A 26154-nucleotide genomic window follows, 5' to 3' on the forward strand; every position below is an offset into this window, starting at 1 on the left:
CCCCCTCTAGGTCACACAACTGGACCAGGGGTTACTGAAAAAGATCAGCAGGCTTTCGGGAAACTGTCACATGCTTATTTGTTCAAATTTTACAGGGCTAATAATTAAGCAATCTTGTGTCATGACCTACAAATAAACCCCCCAAAGCTAGTGCAGGTAAAAGCAAAGTGTGCAGTCTGTCAGGGTGAACACTGACACAAACTGATGAGAAGAGAACAGCAGTCATGAAGAGAACAGCAGTCCTGTTTTTGCTCCCAACCCTGTGGACAGCCTGTCTGAGTGAGTATATATTTTATTATGTAAAAACACTTTCTGTCCACTTTATCAGAAACCCTTCAGTTTTAGTTAAACCTTAATGTACATTAACAGACTGTAGCCACAGTGTGCCATCCTTGAATGTTTTTTTTATGAAGCTCTTTGCAGGGCGTAAAAAAAATTCAAATGTTGTGTGGATTTTGATACAATGATACAATGAAGTTTTTGATATAAGGAAGTTCTAACCATACAGTAAAAGACTTTGAAGTGACTCTGAAAAGTCTGACACCCTCTCACATCTAAACTCACAGATCTTTCATCCCAGGCTATGATTTTGCAAAGACTGGGGAACTTGCATGGTCACTATTTGCAAGGATTACTTTTAAGATTATTTCCCATCGTGCTCCTGATTAAATTTTAAAGGAAGAGAAACTGCTTGAATGATTAAACTTTCACTGCTGTACATTTTCTTTTCTTTTACATAAATAAAATAAAGAGCACAACTCTTGCAAATTGTGTTTATTAAACGTTTCTATGTATAGAAAATAACAGTGCACAATGAGACAGTTGTAGTGCAAAATAACCATATAAAAGCCATTTTAACTGCAGAAGGAGCTATTCATAATCCACCTAAACATATTCAACCAATAATTAAAAACAAGACAACTTCATATGCTGTAAAGACAAGTCAAAAACAAGTCAACTTCATATGCTGTAAAGTAAACAAAGTGGATTCTTTAATACTTTAATGGCGTCTTTTGGACAAAAGAAATGGAATCAACACATTTTATTATTTTACATATTCAATTTCTATGTTATTTTAATGCTTGGATTTTTATAATTTCCTTTACACTTGGAATGCAGTAATTTCCACAAATATACAAAAAAATAAATAGCCCAAATACATTTAGAAAGAAATAGCACAGTAAAATGCTTAGAAAATAATATTATATATATACTATTTGGCAGCCTTTTTTAAATCTGCTGAGACTGATACAGATCTCCAGATGCTTGTGATACTGAAGAGTCTACCTTTGATCAACAAGCTGAGTGCTTCGGTTCTCATTGTGTACCGTGTTCAGAGGCGGTCTTTGCATAGAGGCATTGCTAGGCAACTGCCTTGGGCCCCTTTCACTGCAGCCCACTGTAGGGGCCCCTTGACTAGCTGCAAACTTCCCATAGGCCTACAGCTGGTAATTGGGGCCCTTTGGACAGTAATTCACACATAGTGCGTTCAGAAATGGTGATTCTTGTTTAAAATGGAAACAAAGACAACACAATAAATTACAAAGAAATACAGTTCAGTCCACACCCCCTCTCTTTCGTGTTAAAATGGAATATTCTATTCATGCCATGTGGCCATGCCATGAACCGCAACGCGAGGAATTAAGGTGAAATTAAGTGTACAAGTGGGTTGTGAGCCAAGCCATGAAGCGCCACTTGCTACAAAAAGAAAAAAAGAAGGAAGAGGCTAAACTAAAAACAGATGCTCTTCCAAAACTGATAAGCTTTTTTTTATCAATAAAATACTCAAAATATTTTAAATGAATAAAAAGTAATTAATATAAAATAAAAACTCATTCAAAACACAATCAAAAGCTATATAATAGTGCACAGAATAATATCAGTTTCAGTTAGTTTCAGTTTCAAATAATTGAAACAGCTCCCCAAAACCTCAAACTATCCTTTATATCCTTTATATAGCCTCACGCTGAATTTAGCTCCGTGCTGCGGGAGGGAGGGAGGGAGGGGGAGAGAGAGCGCAGCTTATTTTGCCTGATTTCTCTTGATTAAATATCAATAAACATGTGAATTTAATACCATTTAATACCATATATTTTAATTCACTTGATAGGACCTTATTTATTAAAACGTTTTTTTTTTTTTTATGGCAATGCCGCGCGCTTTCCTTTTGACTGACGCGCGCGTTCCTTGTGACTGACACTAAACTGTTTGATCCAGTTTTTATATTTTATTATGTTAATACCATTTTAAAATTTTTCGTTTCTATGTTTTGAAATTCGTTAGATTATATTTTTGTCCACATTTTGGGTTTATTTTCGTTTGTTATTTTTCTAATAATAATAGAATTTTCATAATTTATTTTCAAAGTACCGTGCCCAACACTGGCTGACAATGAGCAAGTTTCCTGGCACAACCAGCATGAATGACATGAAATGTTTAAAATTAATACAGACATGTAGAAAAACCAAGACGAAGACAAGCTGTAACCTAGATATAAATAATAATATAATAATAACTAGAAAGGTAAAGTTCGTGAACGAACTTTAAGTTGGCTTGGAAAAGAACGCTAATAACGTTAAAAAGTTAAAATGGTTGCTAAGCTTTTTCCGTCTGAAGAGTGTGAAGAGTCATTGACATGCTGTTAACTTTTGGCTAAACGCTAAATGCTAAAAACGGTGAAATCTAAAAACATTTGGTTAAACGCTGAAATCTAAAAACGTTTGATTAAACGCTGAAATCTAAAAACGTTTGAATAAACGCTGAAATCTAAAAACATTTGGTTAAACGCTGAAATCTAAAAACGTTTGATTAAACGCTGAAATCTAAAAACGTTTGATTAAACGCTGAAATCTAAAAACGTTTGGTTAAACGCTGAAATCTAAAAACATTTGGTTAAACGCTGAAATCTAAAAACGTTTGATTAAACGCTGAAATCTAAAAACGTTTGGTTAAACGCTGAAATCTAAAAACATTTGGTTAAACGCTGAAATCGTAAAACTTTTGGTTAAACTTTTGATTGCTAATGTGTTGCTAGGCAGTTGCTATCATTTCTGAAAAGGTTGCTAAGCTGTTGCTAGGCAGTTGCTAATGTTTTCCAGGTGGTTGCTAAGCTATTGCTAACTGGTTGCTAGGCAATTGCTAACATATAACAGTTGCTAAGGTGTTGCTAGGTGGTTGCTAGGGTGTTGCTAGGTTGTTGCTAAGGTGTTGCTATGGTATCTGGGGTGGTTGCTAAGATGTTGCTACGTGGTTGCTAGGGTGTTGCTATGGTATCCGGGGTGGTTGCTAAGGTGTCGCTAGGTGGTTGCTAGGGTGTTGCTAGGTGGTTGCTAAGGTGTTGCTATGGTATCTGGGGTGGTTGCTAAGGTGTTTCTAAGTGGTTGCTAGGTGGTTGCTAAGGTGTTGCTATGGTATCCGGGGGGGTTGCTAAGATGTTGCTAGGTGGTTGCTAAGGTGTTTCTATGGTATCTGGGGTGGTTGCTAAGGTGTTTCTAGGTGGTTGCTAGGTGGTTGCTAAGGTGTTGCTATGGTATCCGGGGTGGTTGCTAAGATGTTGCTAGGTGGTTGCTAAGGTGTTGCTATGGTATCTGGGGTGGTTGCTAAGGTGTTTCTAGGTGGTTGCTAGGTGGTTGCTAAGGTGTTGCTATGGTATCCGGGGTGGTTGCTAAGATGTTGCTAGGTGGTTGCTAAGGTGTTGCTATGGTATCTGGGGTGGTTGCTAAGGTGTTTCTAGGTGGTTGCTAGGTGGTTGCTAAGGTGTTGCTATGGTATCCGGGGTGGTTGCTAAGATGTTGCTAGGTGGTTGCTAAGGTGTTGCTATGCGGTTGCTAAAGTGTTGCTATGGTATCTGGGGTGGTTGCTACAGTGTTGCTAGGTGGTTGCTAAGGTGTTGCTATGGTATCCGGGGTGGTTGCTAAGGTGTTGCTAGGTGGTTGCTAGGTGGTTGCTAAGGTGTTGCTAGGTGGTTGCTAAGGTGTGGCTATGGTATCTGGGGTGGTTGCTAAGGTGTTGCTAGGTGGTTGCTAAGTGGTTGCTAGGTGGTTGCTAAGGTATTGCTAGGTGGTTGCTAAGGTGTTGCTGTGGTATCTGGGGTGGTTGCTAAGGTGTTGCTAGGTGGTTGCTAGGCAGTTGCTATCATTTCTAAAGTGGTTGCTAAGTGGTTGCTAGGCAGTTGCTAACGTTTTCCAGGTGGTTGCTAGGCAGTTGCTAAGTGGTTGCTAGGCAGTTGCTAACGTTTTCCAAGTGGTTGCTAGGCAGTTGCTAAGTGGTTGCTAGGCAGTTGCTAACATTTTCCAGGTGGTTGCTAAGTGGTTGCTAGGTAGTTGCTAACATATTCCAGGTGGTTGCTAGGCAGCTGCTAAGTGGTTGCTAGGCAGTTGCTAACGTTTTCCAGGTGGTTGCTAAGTGGTTGCTAGGCAGTTGCTAACGTTTTCCAGGTGGTTGCTAGGCAGTTGCTAAGTGGTTGCTAGGCAGTTGCTAACGTTTTCCAAGTGGTTGCTAGGCAGTTGCTAAGTGGTTGCTAGGCAGTTGCTAACGTTTTCCAGGTGGTTGCTAAGTGGTTGCTAGGCAGTTGCTAACGTTTTCCAGGTGGTTGCTAGGCAGTTGCTAAGTTGTTGCTACGCAGTTGCTAACGTTTTCCAGGTGGTTGCTAAGTGGTTGCTAGGCTGTTGCTAACGTATTCCAGGTGGTTGCTAGGCAGTTGCTAAGTGGTTGCTAGGCAGTTGCTAACGTTTTCCAGGTGGTTGCTCAGTGGTTGCTAGGCAGTTGCTAACGTTTTCCAGGTGGTTGCTAAGTGGTTGCTAGGCAGTTGCTAACGTATTCCAGGTGGTTGCTAGGCAGTTGCTAAGTGGTTGCTAGGCAGTTGCTAACGTTTTCCAGGTGGTTGCTCAGTGGTTGCTAGGCAGTTGCTAACGTTTTCCAGGTGGTTGCTAAGTGGTTGCTAGGCAGTTGCTAACGTTTTCCAGGTGGTTGCTAGGCAGTTGCTAAGTGGTTGCTAGGCAGTTGCTAACGTTTTCCAAGTGGTTGCTAGGCAGTTGCTAAGTGGTTGCTAGGCAGTTGCTAACGTTTTCCAGGTGGTTGCTAAGTGGTTGCTAGGCAGTTGCTAACGTTTTCTAGGTGGTTGCTAGGCAGTTGCTAAGTGGTTGCTAGGCAGTTGCTAACGTTTTCCAGGTGGTTGCTCAGTGGTTGCTAGGCAGTTGCTAACGTTTTCCAGGTGGTTGCTAAGTGGTTGCTAGGCAGTTGCTAACGTTTTCCAGGTGGTTGCTAGGCAGTTGCTAAGTGGTTGCTAGGCAGTTGCTAACGTTTTCCAAGTGGTTGCTAGGCAGTTGCTAAGTGGTTGCTAGGCAGTTGCTAACGTTTTCCAGGTGGTTGCTAAGTGGTTGCTAGGCAGTTGCTAACGTTTTCTAGGTGGTTGCTAGGCAGTTGCTAAGTGGTTGCTAGGCAGTTGTTAACGTTTTCCAAGTGGTTGCTAGGCAGTTGCTAAGTGGTTGCTAGGCAGTTGCTAACGTTTTCCAGGTGGTTGCTAAGTGGTTGCTAGGCAGTTGCTAACATTTTCCAGGTGGTTGCTAGGCAGTTGCTAAGTTGTTGCTAGGCAGTTGCTAACGTTTTCCAGGTGGTTGCTAAGTGGTTGCTAGGCAGTTGCTAACGTATTCCAGGTGGTTGCTAGGCAGTTGCTAAGTGGCTGCTAGGCAGTTGCTAACGTTTTCCAGGTGGTTGCTCAGTGGTTGCTAGGCAGTTGCTAACGTTTTCCAGGTGGTTGCTAAGGTGTTGCTAAGTGGTTGCTAGGCAGTTGCTAACGTTTTCCAGGTGGTTGCTAAGGTGGTTGCTAAGCAGTTATTAGGTGGTTGCTAAGCCCTGGCTGGGGTGCCGGGGTGTCCAAACTTTTGACTGATAGCTGCTCCATACAGCAGCTCCTCCATACACTCACAGTACTGGAGGAGCAGGGGAGAGAAGGGGTTCCGTGCGCAGAGCTGCTCGTGTGTGAGATGGAACTCTGGGCCCCCCATTCATTTCTATGGGAAAACTTCGTACGACAATTGTACGAAAACCGTACGTCGTATCGTTTCGTAAAGCATATTTTCGGAAAGAACGCGGTAAGTTTTATAGACCAGCCGAATTACGTCTTCATATCTCAAAAATTGTGACGTTCACGGCCGTTCAAAATTCTCCCCCATTCATTCCTATGGGAAAAAAACGCTCACGTTTACGAAGTTTTTACGAAAACCGTACGATATATCGCTCCAAAAAGCACAAGCAACCTAATCGGGTATAGGTCCGACGATCCTGTAAAATTTCGCATCTCTACGTTAAAAGCTCTAGGAGGAGTAGTCGATTAAATTTTTCGAATAGAATAATAAGAATAAGAAGATTACGAAGAACAATAAGTTGGCTTTTCCAAGCCAACTTAATAAGATTACGAAGAACAGTAAGTTGGCTTTTCCAAGCCAACTTAATAATAATATAATAATATATTATTTATAATAATAATAATAACTAGAAAAGGTAAAGTTCGTGAACGAACTTTAAGTTGGCTTGGAAAAGAACGCTAATAACATTAAAAAGTTCAAATGGTTGCTAAGCTTTTTCCGTCTGAAGAGTGTGAAGAGTCATTGATATGCTGTTAACTTTTGGCTAAACGCTAAATGCTAAAAACGCTGAAATCTAAAAACATTTGGTTAAACGCTGAAATCTAAAAACATTTGGTTAAATGCTGAAATCTAAAAACGTTTGATTAAACGCTGAAATCTAAAAACGTTTGGTTAAACGCTGAAATCTAAAAACATTTAGTTAAACGCTGAAATCTAAAAACGTTTGATTAAACGCTGAAATCTAAAACGTTTGATTAAACACTGAAATCTAAAAACGCTTGTTTAAATGCTGAAATCGTAAAACTTTTGGTTAAACTTTTGATTGCTAATGTGTTGCTAGGAAGTTGCTATCATTTCTGAAAAGGTTGCTAAGCTGTTGCTAGGCAGTTGCTAATGTTTTCCAGGTGGTTGTTAAGCTATTGCTAACTGGTTGCTAGGCAATTGCTAACATATACCAGGTAGTTGCTAAGGTGTTGCTAGGTGGTTGCTAGGGTGTTGCTAGGTTGTTGCTAAGGTGTTGCTATGGTATCTGGGGTGGTTGCTAAGGTGTTTCTAGGTGGTTGCTAGGTGGTTGCTAAGGTGTTGCTATGGTATCCGGGGTGGTTGCTAAGATGTTGCTAGGTGGTTGCTAAGGTGTTGCTATGCGGTTGCTAAGGTGTTGCTATGGTATCTGGGGTGGTTTCTACGGTGTTGCTAGGCAGTTGCTAACGTTTTCCAGGTGGATGCTAAGGTGTTGCTAAGTGGTTGCTAGGCAGTTGCTAATGTTTTCCAGGTGGTTGCTAAGGTGTTGCTAAGTGGTTGCTAGGCAGTTGCTATTGTTTCTAAAGTGGTTGCTAGGCAGTTGCTAACGTTTCCATGTGGTTGCTAGGCAGTTGCTATCATTTCTAAAGTGGTTGCTAAGTGGTTGCTAGGCAGTTGCTAACGTTTTCCTAGTGGTTGTTAAGGTGTTGCTAAGTGGTTGCTAGGCAGTTGCTATCATTTCTAAAGCGGTTGCTAGGCAGTTGCTAACGTTTTCCATGTGGTTGCTAAGTGGTTGCTAGGCAGTTGCTATCATTTCTAAAGTGGTTGCTAAGTGGTTGCTAGGCAGTTGCTAACGTTTTCCAAGTGGTTGCTAGGCAGTTGCTAAGTGGTTGCTAGGCAGTTGCTAACATTTTCCAGGTGGTTGCTAAGTGGTTGCTAGGTAGTTGCTAACATATTCCAGGTGGTTGCTAGGCAGCTGCTAAGTGGTTGCTAGGCAGTTGCTAACGTTTTCCAGGTGGTTGCTAAGTGGTTGCTAGGCAGTTGCTAACGTTTTCCAGGTGGTTGCTAGGCAGTTGCTAAGTGGTTGCTAGGCAGTTGCTAACTTTTTCCAAGTGGTTGCTAGGCAGTTGCTAAGTGGTTGCTAGGCAGTTGCTAACGTTTTCCAGGTGGTTGCTAAGTGGTTGCTAGGCAGTTGCTAACGTTTTCCAGGTGGTTGCTAGGCAGTTGCTAAGTGGTTGCTAGGCAGTTGCTAACGTTTTCCAGGTGGTTGCTCAGCGGTTGCTAGGCAGTTGCTAACGTTTTCCAGGTGGTTGCTAAGTGGTTGCTAGGCAGTTGCTAACGTATTCCAGGTGGTTGCTAGGCAGTTGCTAAGTGGTTGCTAGGCAGTTGCTAACGTTTTCCAGGTGGTTGCTAAGTGGTTGCTAGGCAGTTGCTAACGTTTTCCAGCTGGTTGCTAGGCAGTTGCTAAGTGGTTGCTAGGCAGTTGCTAACGTTTTCCAAGTGGTTGCTAGGCAGTTGCTAAGTGGTTGCTAGGCAGTTGCTAACGTTTTCCAGGTGGTTGCTAAGGTGTTGCTAAGTGGTTGCTAGGCAGTTGCTAACGTTTTCCAGGTGGTTGCTAAGGTGGTTGCTAAGCAGTTATTAGGTGGTTGCTAAGCCCTGGCTGGGGTGCCGGGGTGTCCAAACTTTTGACTGATAGCTGCTCCATACAGCAGCTCCTCCATACACTCACAGTACTGGAGGAGCAGGGGAGAGAAGGGGTTCCGTGCGCAGAGCTGCTCGTGTGTGAGATGGAACTCTGGGCCCCCCATTCATTTCAATGGGAAAACTTCGTACGACATTTGTACGAAAACCGTACGACGTATCGTCGAAACGTTAAAATTTTCGGAAAGAACGCGGTAAGGTCTATAGACCGTCCGATTTTTGTATTTGTATGTCAAAAATTGTGGCGGTTACGGACGTTTAAAATTTCGCCCCATTCATTCCTATGGGAAAAAAATGCGTACGTTTACGAAGTTTTTACGAAAACCGTACGATGTATCGCTTAAAAAAGCACAAGCAACCTATTCGGGTATAGGTTCTACGATACTGCAAAGTTTCGTGGTTCTACGTCAAAAGCCCTAGGAGGAGATAGTGATTAAATTTTGCGAATAGAATAATAATAATAAGAATAAGATTACGAAGAACAATAAGTTGGCTTTTCCAAGCCAACTTAATAAATAATAGAATAATATGCCAATTAGGCATATTTAGCAGTAGGGTATTTTTTCATCCCTGACTCATATACCTGATTTGATCTTTTTCTGTACGATCCCTGCTAAAGTTTTAGATGAAGGAGACCTAAAGAAGGTCAGTGCATGTTTCTGGAAAAACAAAACAGTGGGCGTGGCATCACGATGGTTACCATCCATCGCAATGTTGGGTCCTAAATGAGGATGGACGATGATATCATCCATCGGCACAACCCTATTTCTTGCATATTAATGTTGATGGGCCCCCTAGCTAAATTCGCCTTGAGCCCCCAAATTGCTAAGTCCGCCACTGACCGTGTTATCTCCGTGTTACAGCTCTGGAATGTACTTCAGTGTCTGGCAGGCTGAAGCAGGTTGATGCTGGGAATGGTCATGTGTTTGGAGTATGTCCTAAAGGTGAGGTCTTCACCCTGTACGGCTCCAGCTTGATAAGGATACCTGGACAGCTGAAGCACGTCAGCGTGGGACCTGCTGGAGTCTGGGGAGTCAACTCAACTAATCACATCCACAGACTGGTGAAAGGAGACTGGGTCACAGCTCCAGGTGAGTTTATTCTGATTACTTCAGAGTAATTTAACATGCACTGTCTTAGAAGATTTCCATTCTTTAACAGTTACGCAGTTTTGCTATAATCTGTTGTGTTGAGCAAAAATGTAAAAGTCCTAAAAACTTTAGGTTTAAGAAAATACCTATATGACTCCTTATGTGACACAAGCCTGGTTAAATCTCAGATTCAGTGACAGCATTGTAAATATGGTAGAATATTATTGACTTTTGATCATTTCTGGTAAAATCTGTTGAAAATGTTTACATTTTTAAAAATCTTAGTATGTATGTGTAAGGGCTGGTGCCCGCCCGAGACATCCTCCAGGGCGCCTGAGGGCACTCCAGACCAGCACTGAGAACTAATTTGGAAAAATACCTAACATCTAACACCTGCTTACAACCTATTTAAGGAAGCCAGGCAGCCACTCAGTACTGTATCTTGGAAGCTCATAGGAGCAAATCTATGCGAGATTTTCCTTTTGATCCCTGCTATATCCACGGCAAGTGCCATATTCCTACCTGTGTTTGGAGTGAGACTGGACGGCATTGCCGGCTTTCTCCTCCCCTCTCGAGTTTCCCCTCTCTCTCTTTCCAGTCTGTGGGAGCCAGGGCTGAGTGTCTCTCTGCTCTGCTCCCCCCTCCCTCTCGCTCACTCTCTCTATCCAACGAGCAAGTGAGTGAGTGTGTGTGTGCGCGTGAGTGGCGTGAGGTTTTTACCTACTTCCTATTCTGCTGCTCTGCACCTGGGTTGTACAACCTTCTGGGCTGGAGAGCTACTGCTGCACCCATTACAGTATGTTGGAACAGCAAGTTATTGCAATGCCAGTTTTCCCAATATCTTGCAACCTTACTTGAAAAAGTGGTTTGGTCTGTCCATCCATCCATCCATCCATCCATCCATACATTTTAGGTGAAGAGGTGGTGCGTTAGAACATTTAAAAAGACTTTAGAATGTGCAGACAGAGAGAATTCCAAGCCAGCGTTGGAATCCACTGTTGTAGAATACCATACATCTCTGATTAAACAAAAACCCTTGCTCTAACCCTGCCTTCTTTTGTCTTTTGAAGGTTTGGGTTGATCTGTACTGGTACACTACAGTCTTCTCCATTTATTTTCCAGTGAGATAAATTCCTGTCCATCTATTTCTTTTTGTGTCTTTGTCATTCCAAGGCCTGATGAAACAGGTGGATGCGGGAGGAAAGCTGTTTGCAGCAGGTCTGAACATGGGCGGTGTGGTCTTCTGCCTGGGTGAAGAAGCTACCACAGGCTTTGCAGGGCCAGGTAGTCCTGCATCTTGGACACAACTCCCAGCAAGACTGAAGTACTACAGCTGTGGACCGTACAGCTGCTGGGGAGTAAACACTGCTGATGAAATATTCATTTTGAAGGTGAGAGCAAAGACTGTGAGAATTAATATTTTCCTTGCAAGTCAAAATCTGCTGTTTTCCATTAATAGGCACATAAAAAAAAAAAAAAACTTACTTGCAGTTAAGCATGAACTATACCTTGTTCATATGTTGCCATTTACCATAAGCTAACACTAATGCATGGTAAGTAAATGCTAAGCATAAACATGGGGTGTGGCAAACAGCAGATTATTTGCATAAAAGTGACAGAGCCCTTAAATGGCTCATTCTGAAAGGAACGGAAACTGGTAAGAATAGAGTTGGTAAGATCTCTTAATGTGAGAGTGATTTTGGGTAAAGAACTTTATAAACATGTTTCTTTTAGAACATAGACCTATTCTAACTTGTGTAAAAAGAGGTATAAAAGGTATACTGTATGTCCTCTTTAATATTTTCTGTTATTTCTCCATGTTCTTATTTATTCTGTTTTATTCAGGGTGTCACTCCGACGGCTTGTGGTGGCTCTTTAGAATTTCAGCCAATAACTGGATCTCTTTCTATGATTGAAGTTTCTACTGATGGAAGAGTGTATGGGGTCAATTCAGTAGGAGATATCTACCAAAGGTACTTGTCATAAGTACAATAAAAATACTAAAGTAATACAGTAAATAATGTATAAGAAAAAGGACTTGGAAACAAATGTGTTATAATTCATTGTATAGAAAACATAAATGAAAGAAAGAAATCTCTTCATTAATGTGCCATTTGATTGTTGCAGGGAAGGCATCTTACCATGTAACCCTGCTGGTACTGGGTGGCGCCACGTTTCATATTCGGAGAAAGTTAAACATGTTTCCTATGATCTCGGACACCTTTGGCTCATCGGAAAAGATAACCGCATCATGGACTGCACTGAATAAGCGCAGCGAATACATGAATAAATAGAAGTTCAGACTCAAATCCTGAGCAGAAGACACGATTCTCATGTTTTTCTTCATTACCTTATAACTATATATCTGTTGAAGCTCCTGTAGAACTGTAATGTTAAATTGAATAACTGAATTAAATAAACAATAATAAATCATAATTTTGATAAAGCAAATTTGAATGCAGAGTCATTTCTACAGTGTGTATGTTGGTGTACTCTATCAAATTGATCAAATGTATTATTATGTTGTTTATTACACAAAATAATAATAAATAAATAAATAAATAATGAACCAAATAGAATTGGTAAATGTGGTTTACATTAACTAATATTTACATTAATAAATCAATAAACCAGAGGACTTTACTCACTCCTGTTATACTGGAACTCACTCCTGTTACTGGCACTCACTCAAATGTGAGTGGTTTTATATGTATTTATCACTTTTCTAAATTTGTGAAAAGGTAAAATGTTAGAATTATAAAATGGTAAAATTAAAAAATGGTCAAAGTGATAAAATGGTAAAATATAAAATGCTAAACTGCTAAAATTGTAAAATGATAAAATGTTAGAATGCTATAATGATAAAATGTTAAAGTGGTAAAACGATAAAATAGTAAAATTATAAAATAATAAAAAGGTTAAAATTGTAAAATTATAAAATTTAAAAAATATAAAATGGTAAAATGATAAAAATGTTAAATTATATAATTGTAAAATGATAAAATGTTAAAACGGTTAAATTATAAAATTGTAAAATGATAAAAAAAAAAAAATGTGTTGAAAACGATGCAGACTTTTATTTTGACAGCGTGTCGGATGTGACGTGACAGTGATGTGATTGGCTGGCTGGCTCGGGAAGACTCTTATGGTGGTGGATCCGCGGGCCCAGTCCAACCAGTGGATCCAGTAGTGAGAGTGAGGAGAATTGAACTGGTGCAGATCAGCTGTTGAGGGTAAGTTCATACTGTATCTCACTCCACTCCACCTTAAACAGCAGCAGCTGCAGCAGGATCTGCGGGAGGATATGAATGAGGAACTGAGATAAATAAAGCTTAAATCATTTGTTTATTGATTAATACTCTTAATACTCTATTAATACTTTATCAGTGATCTATATGAGGCTGGTTTATCTCAGTATTAATAGTGATAAATAATAATATTATCATTTTAAGATCAATTAATGGCACTAACAGAAAATGATATAATAGTTAGAGCTGCAGCGAATTCTGCAGAGAAATCTGGATACATAACACAGGTATAACACCGACATAACACAGGGCTGAGTGATAGTATAAATTAAAAAAATCTCCATATACCTCAAATATATAATCGATTCGCCATTCTTCCGTTTTTTTAGTTATTGTTTCCTTTACATGTAACTTTTAATTATTTTTTATAGTGTACAAATTGTTGGACAGCTTAAAGTTTATTTATTTATTAAATTTTTATTTAGCCATTATTGAACCAGGTAAAATCCCACTGAGTCTAGAATGATACAGTGATTTTCATGATTTACATGTAACAAGAAAAGACAAATATACATAGATTCTCCCAAAAATTTGTGTGTGTGTATATATATATATATATATATATATATATATATATATATATATATATATACACTGCTCAAAAAAATAAAGGGAACACTCAAATAACACAATATAACTCCAAGTAAATCAAACTTCTGTTAAATTAAACTGTCCACTTAGGAAGCAACACTGATTGACAATCAATTTCACCTGCTGTTGTGCAAATGGAATAGACAACAGGTGGAAATTATTGGCAATTAGCAAGACACACTCAATAAAGGAGTGGTTCTGCAGGTGGGGACCACAGACCACTTCTCAGAACCTATGCTGTCTGGCTGATGTTTTGGTCAGTTTTGAATGTTGGTGGTGCTTTCACACTCGTGGTAGCATGAGACGGACTCTACAACCCACACAAGTGGCTCAGGTAGTGCAGCTCATCCAGGATGGCACATCAATGCGAGCTGTGGCAAGAAGGTTTGCTGTGTCTGTCAGTGTAGTGTCCAGAGGCTGGAGGCGCTACCAGGGGACAGGCCAGTACACCAGGAGACGTGGAGGAGGCCGTAGGAGGGCAACAACCCAGCAGCAGGACCGCTACCTCCGCCTTTGTGCAAGAAGGAACAGGAGGAGCACTGCCAGAGCCCTGCAAAATGACCTCCAGCAGGCCACAAATGTGCATGTGTCTGCACAAACGGTTAGAAACCGACTCCATGAGGATGGTATGAGGGCCCGACGTCCACAGATGGGGGTTGTGCTCACAGCCCAACACCGTGCAGGACGCTTGGCATTTGCCAGAGAACACCAGGATTGGCAAATTCGCCACTGGCGCCTTGTGCTCTTCACAGATGAAAGCAGGTTCACACTGAGCACATGACAGACGTGACAGAGTCTGGAGACGCCGTGGAGAGCGGTCTGCTGCCTGCAACATCCTTCAGCATGACCGGTTTGGCAGTGGGTCAGTAATGGTGTGGGGTGGCATTTCTTTGGAGGGCCGCACAGCCCTCCATGTGCTCACCAGAGGTAGCCTGACTGCCATTAGGTACCGAGATGAGATCCTCAGACCCCTTGTGAGACCATATGCTGGTGCGGTTGGCCCTGGGTTCCTCCTAATGCAGGACAATGCTAGACCTCATGTGGCTGGAGTGTGTCAGCAGTTCCTGCAAGATGAAGGCATTGAAGCTATGGACTGGCCCGCCCGTTCCCCAGACCTGAATCCGATTGAGCACATCTGGGACATCATGTCTCGCTCCATCCACCAACGTCACGTTGCACCACAGACTGTCCAGGAGTTGGCGGATGCTTTAGTCCAGGTCTGGGAGGAGATCCCTCAGGAGACCATCCGCCACCTCATCAGGAGCATGCCCAGGCGTTGTAGGGAGGTCATACAGGCACGTGTAGGCCACACACAATACTGAGCCTCATTTTGACTTGTTTTAAGGACATTACATTAAAGTTGGATCAGCCTGTAGTGTGTTTTTTCACTTTAATTTTGTGTGTGGCTCCAAATCCAGGCCTCCATTGGTTAATAAATTTGATTTCCATTGATGATTTTTGTGTGATTTTGTTGTCAGCACATTCAACTTTGTACAGAACAAAGTATTCAATGAGAATATTTCATTCATTCAGATCTAGGATGTGTTATTTGAGTGTTCCCTTTATTTTTTTGAGCAGTGTATATATATATATATATATATATATATACACACATGAATAAGCGAACACATAGTGAAGGCCAATTCCATTTAGAATAAACTTACAGTGATGAGTAATGCTCTTCTATAATACTTAATACTTAATAAAAATGTCTTTTTTTGTCTTCACAGTTTCCAATTAACTCCAGAAACCCACCGGGAGAAACATGTCAGACTTAGAAGAGACACCACATGAGGATCTGGCATCCAGAAGAAGCTCCAGCCCTCAGCAGCAGGAGATCTCTGGTACTGTAAGCACTGACACTTTCGACACACACCTGCAAAACGAGACCCTTTACCGGTGTCCAGAGTGCGGGAAGAGCTTTAATCAGCAGAGTAACCTGAGGAGACACCAGCTCATTCACACTGGAGAGAAACCGTACTACTGTCCTGACTGCGGGAGGAGCTTCAACCGACGGGGGAATCTCCAGCAGCACCAGCGCGTTCACACAGGTGAGAAACCGTATCACTGCTCTGACTGTGGGAAGAGTTTCTCCCAGCAGAGTACTCTCAACACTCACCAGCGCATTCACACCGGAGAGAAGCCCTTCTACTGCTCGGACTGCGGGAGGAGCTTCACCCAGCTCAGTAACCTGCAAGGCCATCGCTGCGTTTACTCCCAGCTGAAGCCGTACTGCTGCTCAGAGTGCGGCAAGAGCTTCAACCAGCCCGGTCATCTCCAGCTCCACCTGCTCGTTCACTCCGGAGAGAGGCCGCATCACTGCTCAGAGTGCGGGAAGAGCTTCAACCGGAGGAACCATCTCCAAACACACCAGCTCACCCACACCGGAGAGAAGATCCATCACTGCTCAGACTGCGGGATGAGCTTCAACCGGAGATACAACCTCAAAGCACACCAGCGCATCCACACCGGAGAGAAGCTGTATCAGTGCTCAGACTGCGGGAGGAGCTTCAACCAGCAGAGCACTGTTCAGAGACACCGGCGCATCCACACTGGAGGGAAACAGTATTACTGCTTTCCATGTGGACAGAACTTCAGCCATATGACCAGCTTTAAAACACACCGGTGCTCTGGAAGGGAGGTGGAAACTCGTGATGTGACGTGATGTGATCTATGAGTTAAATGAACATTTACACTGTTAGTTTATCTGACTCTCTTATTCAAAGCTCTTATATTTGGATTATGTTGCACAAATAGGAAAATGTAGAGTTGGGAGTCTTGTCAAAGGACTCTTATTGTCTACCATGAGAATTGAACCCCAGTCTTTTACAAGAAACTCTCTTCCTGTTTACTCTACACCAGGGTTTCTCAGTCAGTGGGGAAGGAAGCACTTTATAGGGAGGAGGTCTGTAGCTAGACGGTACCTGCACTGCTGCTAAGACTGGCTGATGCATGGCGTTCAAAAGTTTATCAGAAATCATCATAAATGTATGTGTATGACCATTAGTGATGGGACGATACACTTTTTTCAGCTCCGATCCGATACCGATATAAAACTGATATAAGATTGCCGATACCGATACAAATACTGATACTTTTAGTTTATTAATCGTACTATGATTAAGGTTAAATAATGAGGCTGAAACAGACCACACAGCCCTTTTAAGAGTATCCACAGGTGCATTTAATGTAAATGCATTCAAAAGTCATTTATTTGACACACTTCATATGCAATTACACAATAGTTTCCTTTCAAATAAAATGTTTGAATTTTTATTAAATATAAAAAAAGTAAAATATTAAATACGTTAAATATTAAATTCAGGGCATTTTTTGCAACGGTTGTGCAGGAGACTTTTATTTTGACGGGTAGCGTAGAGGATTAGCTGCAATAGCTAACGGCTAACTGGCGATGCTAACTGTATTTCCGAGCTAAATTAATCACTGTTTTTTAATAACAGATTGATTTCTTAGTGCTGGTTAGGGTTGGTAGGATCTGTGGTTTGATATTAGATGTGGATTATGGCTGTAGTTCACTTAAGATAGTTATTTATTACATTCACAATGCCGGAATGATTTTGCTAGCTAGGCTAACAGACTGCAAATCTTAATGGAGATGGCTAACGGCTAAGTGGCAATGCTAACTGTATTTCCGAACTAAATTAATGACTGTTTTTTAATAACAGATGGGTGTGTTTGTGCTGGTTAGTGTTTGTAGATGCTCGGGTTTTATAGGATATGTGGATTATGAATATAGTTTACTCCAGTCTGTAGTTCATACCTTCACAACACCGGAATGCAGCTGCTGTCAGTTCAGTGCTAGCTAGGCTAACAGACTGCTGGTGTTAATCTGTTTACCTCTCAGACGCTGACTTTACGTGTACCGTTCTGCTGTACAGCGTTTCCAAAGTGAAAACTCTCCAGATAATGGACTTTTTTTGTAGATAAACAGCTAAAGTTACTCAGTCAGCCGCAGACTGAAACTGCTCGGGGTTCAGGGTAAACTGTTAAACTGGAATCCTGATCAGGGATGCGTTTTGTGTTAACGTTATGGCGGGTTTATTGTTCAGCTCAAGCTTTGGACTGGAATATGGATCGGTAAGTGGATCGGCAGCGCCCGCCCGATATCCGATTCGTCGGATTACGTCAATATCGGCCCCGATACCGATATTGTATCGGATCGGTCCCATCTCTAATGACCATGTGCATCTGCAGCGCTGGACTTTGTTTAATTCCCTGCAAAAAAAAACTGTCTTAAAAGTGCTGGGGCTGGAGCAATGCATCAATGTAATTGAAGTAATCAATTACAAAATTATGCTCCTTTGCATAACCTGTGTTAATGCATAGACTACCCTGTCTACTGATAGCATGGGTTCATCCGGAGAGCTGCACCTAAAAACTAATTGCCCTTGTCCAGCTAAAGTAAACACACAAAATCCACACTAACTGAAATCAGCAGGGTGGGATACTTTGATACCCGTTTGAATGCAGGGGTATAAAATATATTTACTTATAATAATATAAACTTAATAAACACAGATAAGACCACAAGTACATCACGAGGCTAGGCATTTCTCAGCCTACGTAGTCATTTAGTACAGCACTGTGTATATATCTCTTATTTTGCAGATACTCACAGTAAGATTATACATGTATAATATAAATAACTGGCTTCATATAATTTATGAAATCTTATAATTTTATAATAGCAAGAATCACCTTCTCATAAAGTCTTCAACTTTTGGGAAAAGTCAAAATACACTGAGTACACTGAGTAAAGTATACGGAAACATCATCCTCTCCTATAGCACAGTTGAACCTGTAAGGGCGCTGCAGAGGTGAAAATGACTGCAACAAAAGTGTTTTTAAAAGTTAGGAAATGTTTCTAAAAATTTTAATCAGGACTGGTATGTTTCATTACTTCAGAGGAACTTCAGCTTTCAATGAAATAAAAATATAATTTAGGGTTTAGTGCCTCTTTTAATATATTTTAAATGAAAATTTAATTAAATTAAATTATGCTTGTGTTTTTCATTTTTATTTTTATTTTATTTAGTTCTAATTTTAATATACTAACAACATTTTAATGAATAAATTATAAAGTAAAGGAATCTAAAGTGCTGTATTGTGTTTTATGCAGTGCAGTTATGCGTTAGTCCACTAGGTGTCAGAAAATGGCCTTTATGTGTAAAGTCAAAACTTTACACATACATCTCTGGAAAAAAATTAAGAGACCACCTTAATTTCTAAATCATTTTCTCTAATTGTGCTATTTATAGATATATGTTTGAGTAAAATGAACATTGTTGTTTTATTTTTATGAACTACGGACAACATTTCTCCAAAATAAAAATATTGTCATTTAGAGTTTATTTGCAGAAAATGAGAAATGACTGAATTAACAAAAAAGATGCAGAGCTTTCAGACCTCAAATAATGAAAAGAAAACAAGTTCATATTCATAAAGTTTTTAGAATTCAGAAATACATTTTCGTGGAAAAGCCCTGGTTTTTAATCACAGTTTTCATGCATCTTGGCATGTTTTCCTTCACCAGTCTTACACACTGCTTTTGGATAACTTTATGCCTTTACTCCTGGTGCAAAAGTTCAGCTTGGTTTGATGGCTTGTGAGCATCCATCTTCCTCTTGATTATATTCCAGATGTTTTCAATTTAGTAAAACCAAAGAAACTCATCATTTTTAAGTGGTCTCTTATTTTCTCCAGAGCTGTGTATAAGTATATATGGTATTTTGAGCATGTCTTACCCAGTTTGAATATAGTTTATTTCATTTTTCTTTCAACTTATTCTGTTCTTGGTTTCTACATTCCTTTACATTTAGACTCACAAATCCACAATAAATGTTCTATAGATTCCCTCAAACCTTCACACACATCACTGAACTAAATCTGTAAGATATAAGTGATGATTTTAATTGTAGTTGAGCTGTTCCATGAGTATGAGTAAAAGCAGAAAGTGTGTGTGTGTGTGTGTGTGTGTGTGTATGTGGAGTGTGTGTGGAGTGAGGAGGTCAGTGTTTACAGGTGAATCTGAGGGGGCGGAGTTGTCCTGGCGGTTCAGCCGGTCGGACGGGTTTACCAGTTTCTGCTGAGCTTCAGAAAACATTCAGCTTCAGTTACTGCAGAGTAACCAGAGTAACACAGACCTGCTATTATAAATAGACCTGCTACATGCATTACTCTGTAGGTAGAAGTATAGATACTAGGGTTTAAATTACTTCTGTAGTACTCTTTAAGTAAAAGTGTAAAAGTACTGGTTTCAAAACTACTTAAAGTAAAAGTACCGTGGGGGAAAAATGCCATTAAGAACAAACACTAAGGCTGTCCTATAGTGAGTCTTATAGTGCACTACCTCCCTCCCCAAAACACATTTTTCTAAAAGCCATAATGACTGTAATGTTATATTAAAATGTTAATGTTGATACATTTGGGATGCACTAGGCTCCCTGTTTCAGCTTCATATATGGCCATTTAAAGTCAGTGAATGTATTTTATTACTAGGTTAAACTGATAGATTGAATTATTGATGAGATGATTGTTCAGACACTGTAGAACCAAAATAAATTTATTCAAGAAGCATTTACAATAAACTCCTGGATATACAGTCCATAACACTACAGTATGTAAGATAAATATATTTAGATTTTTGACTCTTAATACATTAAAAATATTTTTAACGCAATGTGAAAAGTTAGCAATCAATTTATCCAGCTCATTGATTTGCATAGTGCAATTAAGTCTGTTGTTAGATATAGTAGATATAGTTAGATATAGTAGCTGTTTATTTAACTATGTAACACTTGTATCTTATAACACCATATCAGCCACCACAGCACCTAAAATACCCTAACAACCACCCTAGTAACCACCTGGTATATTAAGGCAGCCACCAAGTAACACCCTAGTAACACTAACCCTAACAACCACATGAAACACCATAGCAATGCTCTAGAAATGCCTGTGCGACCACTAGAAACTCTCCAGGAGCCATCTAGAAACATCACTGCAGCCTGGGATACCATAAAAATATATATATTGTATATACACATGTATATTAAGGAGAAATTCTGATGCTGATTTCTTGGTAAAACCTTGGTTAAACTGTTTTTACTGTGATCACCGTTTTATATGAGGTCCGACCGGTTTAACCAGTCTAAAATAAGAAATTTCAGACTGAACACTTTCGTTCACTCAGACAGACTGTTCTTTATCTCACACTGATCTTACCCTGCCTTTGACTTAGTTCAATACAGAAATGTACATCATCAATACATAATTAACAATTAATTAACAATGAAAAAATAATAAAGAAATAATTAATTTAAAATATGAATAGTAGTGTGTATAATGACTTACGAATGCACAACGTGTTACGAATGTATATTACATAATTAATTTTTTTTTTCTAATTAAATGGCGCAGCAGCAATAATACACAGAATATATGCATTGAGTTAAATATAAACTGTTGTTGATGTTTTAATCAGATTTAATCAGTGATGACGTTTGTTTTCTAGTATTTTGGTCTCTCTCCATTAAAAGATGGTCTTGCCTATAAGGACTTTAGTTATATACCTCTAAAATCATTCAGCTCTGTTATTAGACATTATTTAAAAATAAAAACATATCAGACTGCCTTTATTGAGTTTCATACAGCATGTTATCTGTGTTATCTGTAAAACTGTTTACATAAGTTTAAATTTAATTTCACTGTAATTTAAATTCAGAAACGTTTCCTGATTAAAGCCTAGCTTCCAGCAGAGCAGATTATGAAGTGGTTTACCTGAGTCAGGTGTTTCAGTGCAGGGAAAACATGAAATTAGATGCCAGAATAAACGCTACATCAGATTCTTGTATCGAGACTGATGGAGGCATCAGGGTTCACATGACGTTTGTCTCTAAGCTGGAATTTAATGTGGTTTTGTAACTTTAAGCTTTGTGTGGAATCATCAGACTGGTTCCTACAGGCAATGATTTGTTGCCAGGTATTCAATGCTCTCATTTTAAGTCAGGCAGTGGAGGAATTATGAAAGAAAGGAAAACAATATGAATAACTAGACAACAAAAACTCTGATTTTAACTGTTGATAAAAGTTGAGCCGTTGTCTAACAGACAAACACGTTTCAAAAACTGCATTGCTGCATTAACTGCACTACCTTATCCACTGCTTTGTGTGTTTATATTGTGTGTAATATACGTGACATGCCAAAAAAAAATAGAAATAAGAAGTGTACAGAAGCGTCACAGTGTAGACTATAGAGTTAGTTTAGAGCAGTGTCCTCTGTTTCCTCTGTTGTACAGGATATGTTCATCAGCCACAGAAACCGCAATTTAACAGCTCCCCAGATAAGAGAACCTAAATACTTCACATTCTTTTTCTACCAAACTTAGGCAGACAAGTTTTGTGTGTGTGTGTGTGTGTGTGTGTTGAAGACGCTCACTGGGTCTATTTACCAGTTTCACACCTGCAGAATACCCAGATACCTGTGAACACACACTAACACACTCTCACACACTATTGTCTCCCATCTGCTGGCTGCTGTTTAATATTGAATGTTCTGTAAACACTGTAGTACTGTGTGACTGTAGTACTTTATGACTATGAAATCTGAGACTGTGTTTAACACTGTTGCTAAAGAGCTTCAGCACAAACTATAAACAGGGCTTTTTTAGGCCTAGACTTGGATTAAACAATTCTAGTGAAAGGAAAATATTGGATCAGGAAACCATAAACAATATCTTTTAACTTAAATAGAGTAAAATATGTTTGCAGAGAACAGTTGTGTATTTATGATTTCTTTTATTTGAATCATTGAAATTTGGATTATTAGCTTATTAGTATTATGTTCCCAAAATGCTCATTGGGGTTAATTATACATATGTGAACTAAAGGAACCTGGTTTTACTTTCTTGTATTTTGTTTTTTTTTTTGTTTTTCCAATCATGTGCTCTGAGAAACAGTGACAGCAGTTTCTGTCTTTGTTTGAACAATTCCAGTAATGCCAGTTTCTTCTTCTGATGCAAATAAACCAGTCGGGGCACATAGCACTGTGTTCTCGAGGTGTAAAACATCCTCATCTGACGTTCTGACACCCATTCAGGACAGAGACGGTACGAGAGCACTATAGAGAGAGAGAGAGAACGTCTCGTGAGAAAGTCTCGTCCTCCAGTTCTTCTCCTTTCTCCTGTTGGAAGCGCCCGTCGCCATGTCGTACACGGCCGGCTCCTACGTGGACAAGTCCTACGGGGGCCAATCGTACTTAGGGAAGTCCCTCCCGGGCAGCGCCTACACGGGGTACGATGACCAGACGGCCAAGACTCTGTACGAGGAGCAGCTCCAGATGGAGAAGAAGAAGAGGAGGGAGGGCATGCACTGCGAGGTGGTGGCCCTGGTCATCGCCTTCGTGGGCTTAGTCGGCGTCGCTGCGGTGACGGGCCTTCCCATGTGGAAGGTGACGGCCTTCATCCAGGAGAACATCATAGTCATGGAGACTCGCTGGGAGGGTCTGTGGATGAACTGCTTTCGACAAGCCAACATCCGGATGCAGTGCAAAGTGTACGACTCCCTGCTGTACCTTCCGGCAGAGCTCCAGGCCGCCCGGGGCCTCATGTGCAGTGCTGTGGCCCTGGCCGCCATTGGCTTCATCGTCGCATCTGTGGGCATGCGATGCACTCGGCTGGTCGACTCTCGGCCGCGTGTCAAACATGTCGTTCTGGTGACCGGAGGATGCCTCTTCCTGGCTGCCTGCCTGGCCACCATCATCCCTGTCTCCTGGACGGCTCACGTCATCATCCAGGACTTCTACAACCCTCTGCTGCTGGACGCCCAGCGCAGGGAGCTGGGCGAGGCGCTCTACATCGGCTGGGTGACAAGCGCCCTGCTCTTCATCGCCGGAGTCATCCTGCTGTGTCGACATGCTCCCCGAACCCAGGACAAGGAGGACATCTCGGTACTGTACCGGCCCGGCTCTGCTCCCTACACCTACAAACCTGGATACACCTACCAACCCGCCTATACCTACCAGCCGGGATACAGCTACCAGCCAGCATACACCGGCCCACCGCCACCAGGCTCAGTGGCCTACAGCCGGCCAGCCTACTGAAGCTGAATAAGGACGGGTTCAGGTTTAGGTTCTTGGACCTAAAGAACTACATGTAGAAAAAAAAAAACTTTGCATCTTGGATATGCATCTTCTGTGAGATCCAGCTCACTTACTCACTTTTCACTATTCTTCATGCCTAGTAGTTCTGAAAGCTGATTGATTAATTTACAAGTACCAGGTACCAACAGATTAGATATTCCTAGGCTGAATCTCAAACAGCTACTCCCTACTCGAAAATGCACCAGAGCCTAGTAAAGTGATCACTGACTGATTTGACACAACTATTTTTAGCATTTGTAGGCCACCCCAAACTGATTTATGGTATTAAAACATTTATTATTATATTTACCCAAAATAGGATAGTGTATTGTAGATGATCCTTTGTTTTAAGGTGAGATGACGTATATACATGATAAAATTGATACTAAGCAGCATTTATTACAAACCTGTAAAAAGTTTTATGGTTGTAAAACTGTAGGTTTATTTAAATTCTCATAACTAACACCTATATACCTTCTTTAGAGTAAAGTCTTTTTTAATTCTATAAATGAATTTAAATCCCCACCAAGACATCAAAAAATACCAGAGAGACCACATACACTGTAAAATATTAAACTTACTTATATTAAACTATCTTTGAATTAGTTTTTTTTTTATTGTTAAAGTTGATTTAGAAAAGTGTCAGTATATACCGTATATTTTAATATTAATTAACAAGAATAAATCTTGAAGAAATTTGATACCAAGCTCTCTTGCCCAAGATAGACTTTTTACATTGTAAACACTGCTGTGTTCACCTTGTATATATTTATTTAACGTTATGTAACATGTTCTCACTAAAACAAAGGTTGTCAAAGCAGTTAATCATGGACGGTGCAATGCATTACATAGGAATTACTCAGCCTTTTGAGATTCAGCCCTAACTCCATTATTCAGACAAAACCTGCTCTTCATTCCATTGAAGTTATGAAGAGTGTTAAAGATCAGCATACCAAATGCATTAACTCATACAGCAGTTACCGTCAGAGAATCTTTCCTTCTTAACAAGTCAGTGTTAATCAATCATTTTAAATGAAAATATCAAACTTGATCTTATAACACTATTGTTAAATTTGTTTTTGGTGAGAGAATTACATGGAACGTTTTGAAAGGATAAAATGTAAGAACTGTAAGAATTTATTTATTTATTTATATATATATATATATATATATATATATATATATATATATATATATACACAAGATTATACAATGACTGACTACTGAGCTCCTGAAGCTGGTCAATCGCTTCCCCTAAGGACATTTTTCCAAATCGTAAAGTACTCTTATTGTTCAAATTTGTCAACTTTGTTTTTAAGCACTGTTAAAATGATAAATCTATGATTTTATATGAAAAAAATAAAAATGAAAAATAAATAAATATAAACGTGTACAGACAAACATTCCCATGTTGTGCTTGTTATTACAGAGCGATCAGTCCTGTGTTCTCGCTCCCAGCGTTTAGCTGCTGTTTATCTGATCATGTTCTGCAGGGCTGCCGCAGCTGTTGGAACCTGTCCGTGGGGTTCTGGTGTATAGGGCGACACTGTGTTTATCTGAGCTCAGGGCTCGAGTGTTCCCGGATGCTGCGGACGTGAAGACACACCTGTAACACAAACAGGAAACTGGCCGGTTTCAGAGCTCAGAAACACAGACGTCTGTCTCACTGTGTGTATAAAGAAATGTGGGGTTTAGTGTGAAATGCTGTATTATAGACAAACCTTAGGAAAAATATATTGAAAAGATCATTTATTATTATTGACCTTCTTACTCTCATCATCCCTCAGCTCCACCCATTTCTTATGGACTGTAATTTACACTTAGCAGTCCTGGCAACATCCTCCTACAACACAGCAGTTTAACCAGACACCCCAGGTTTCACTAGTAACACGATCTCAGATTAACTGCTGTTGATATTGCAGGTTTAACTGCTGTTGTTATTGCTGTGAAAAAAAAAAACGTGTTGCTGGCACAACACAGTACATTTAATTACAGTACCTTTAAAACACTATTTTTTTATCACAGCAATTATTAGACTATATTACAAGGTGTTACATCATTTTAACATTTGTAAATAAATTCCTGAAATAAAGACACTGTTTTTATCACAAATTCCATTTATTGTATCATTTTTAACATTTTAAAACATTAATTAAGTACATACATATCACATACTAAATACAGTATTTTGTAAAACAGCAACAGCTGTCCTGAACATACAAAGGAAAAGCACATAAATAAAGAGTTTCAGCATACAAACAACTAAATAGTCTCACTTTAAATTAAGGCTCCTTTATAAAGGGATTATTATTTATGGTTATTAATTAAGTTATTAATCATTAATAAGCAGTTATAACATAATTAATAAGGGTCTGCCATGTACCAAATAGTGATTCCACATTAATTCATACTGTTAAACCTCAGATCCTTTTAGATGCTTATCTTATTTTGTCTTTTCCATCAGTCAGCATTAACAG

At 40.0% G+C, this 26154-nt stretch overlaps 2 protein-coding genes and 1 long non-coding RNA gene across 5 annotated transcripts; all 3 read left to right on the forward strand.

The window, feature by feature from the left end:
- Positions 1 to 160: 160 nt before the first annotated feature.
- On the forward strand, positions 161 to 12070 carry LOC103043883 (fish-egg lectin). The gene is made up of 5 exons (XM_049466898.1): positions 161 to 279; positions 9392 to 9619; positions 10793 to 11010; positions 11465 to 11592; positions 11747 to 12070. Exons 1-5 carry the CDS (start codon positions 225 to 227, stop codon positions 11886 to 11888), a joined length of 771 nt encoding a protein of 256 aa, XP_049322855.1. The 5' UTR covers positions 161 to 224; the 3' UTR covers positions 11889 to 12070.
- LOC125782556 (uncharacterized) lies at positions 3329 to 9038 on the forward strand. 2 transcript variants are annotated; one of them, XR_007425266.1, is made up of 4 exons: positions 3329 to 3387; positions 3680 to 3810; positions 7102 to 7305; positions 8382 to 9038. It is a non-coding gene; the product is annotated as an uncharacterized LOC125782556 (long non-coding RNA). The 2 variants fall into 2 exon arrangements; XR_007425265.1 differs by lacking the exon at positions 3329 to 3387 and having other exon boundaries at positions 3646 to 3810.
- Positions 12071 to 12698: 628 nt separating the features above from the next.
- On the forward strand, positions 12699 to 25078 carry LOC111192631 (zinc finger protein 239-like). 2 transcript variants are annotated; one of them, XM_022670361.2, is made up of 2 exons: positions 12699 to 12852; positions 15249 to 19211. In XM_022670361.2, exon 2 carries the CDS (start codon positions 15284 to 15286, stop codon positions 16181 to 16183), a length of 900 nt encoding a protein of 299 aa, XP_022526082.1. In that variant the 5' UTR covers positions 12699 to 12852; positions 15249 to 15283; the 3' UTR covers positions 16184 to 19211. The 2 variants fall into 2 exon arrangements, with proteins under 2 accessions (XP_022526082.1, XP_049322854.1); XM_049466897.1 differs by having other exon boundaries at positions 12742 to 12852; positions 15249 to 25078.
- The last annotated feature ends 1076 nt before the right edge of the window (positions 25079 to 26154 follow it).

Source organism: Astyanax mexicanus, chromosome 18, assembly GCF_023375975.1.
Source record: "Astyanax mexicanus isolate ESR-SI-001 chromosome 18, AstMex3_surface, whole genome shotgun sequence".
Classification (NCBI taxonomy): Eukaryota; Metazoa; Chordata; class Actinopteri; order Characiformes; family Acestrorhamphidae; genus Astyanax; species Astyanax mexicanus.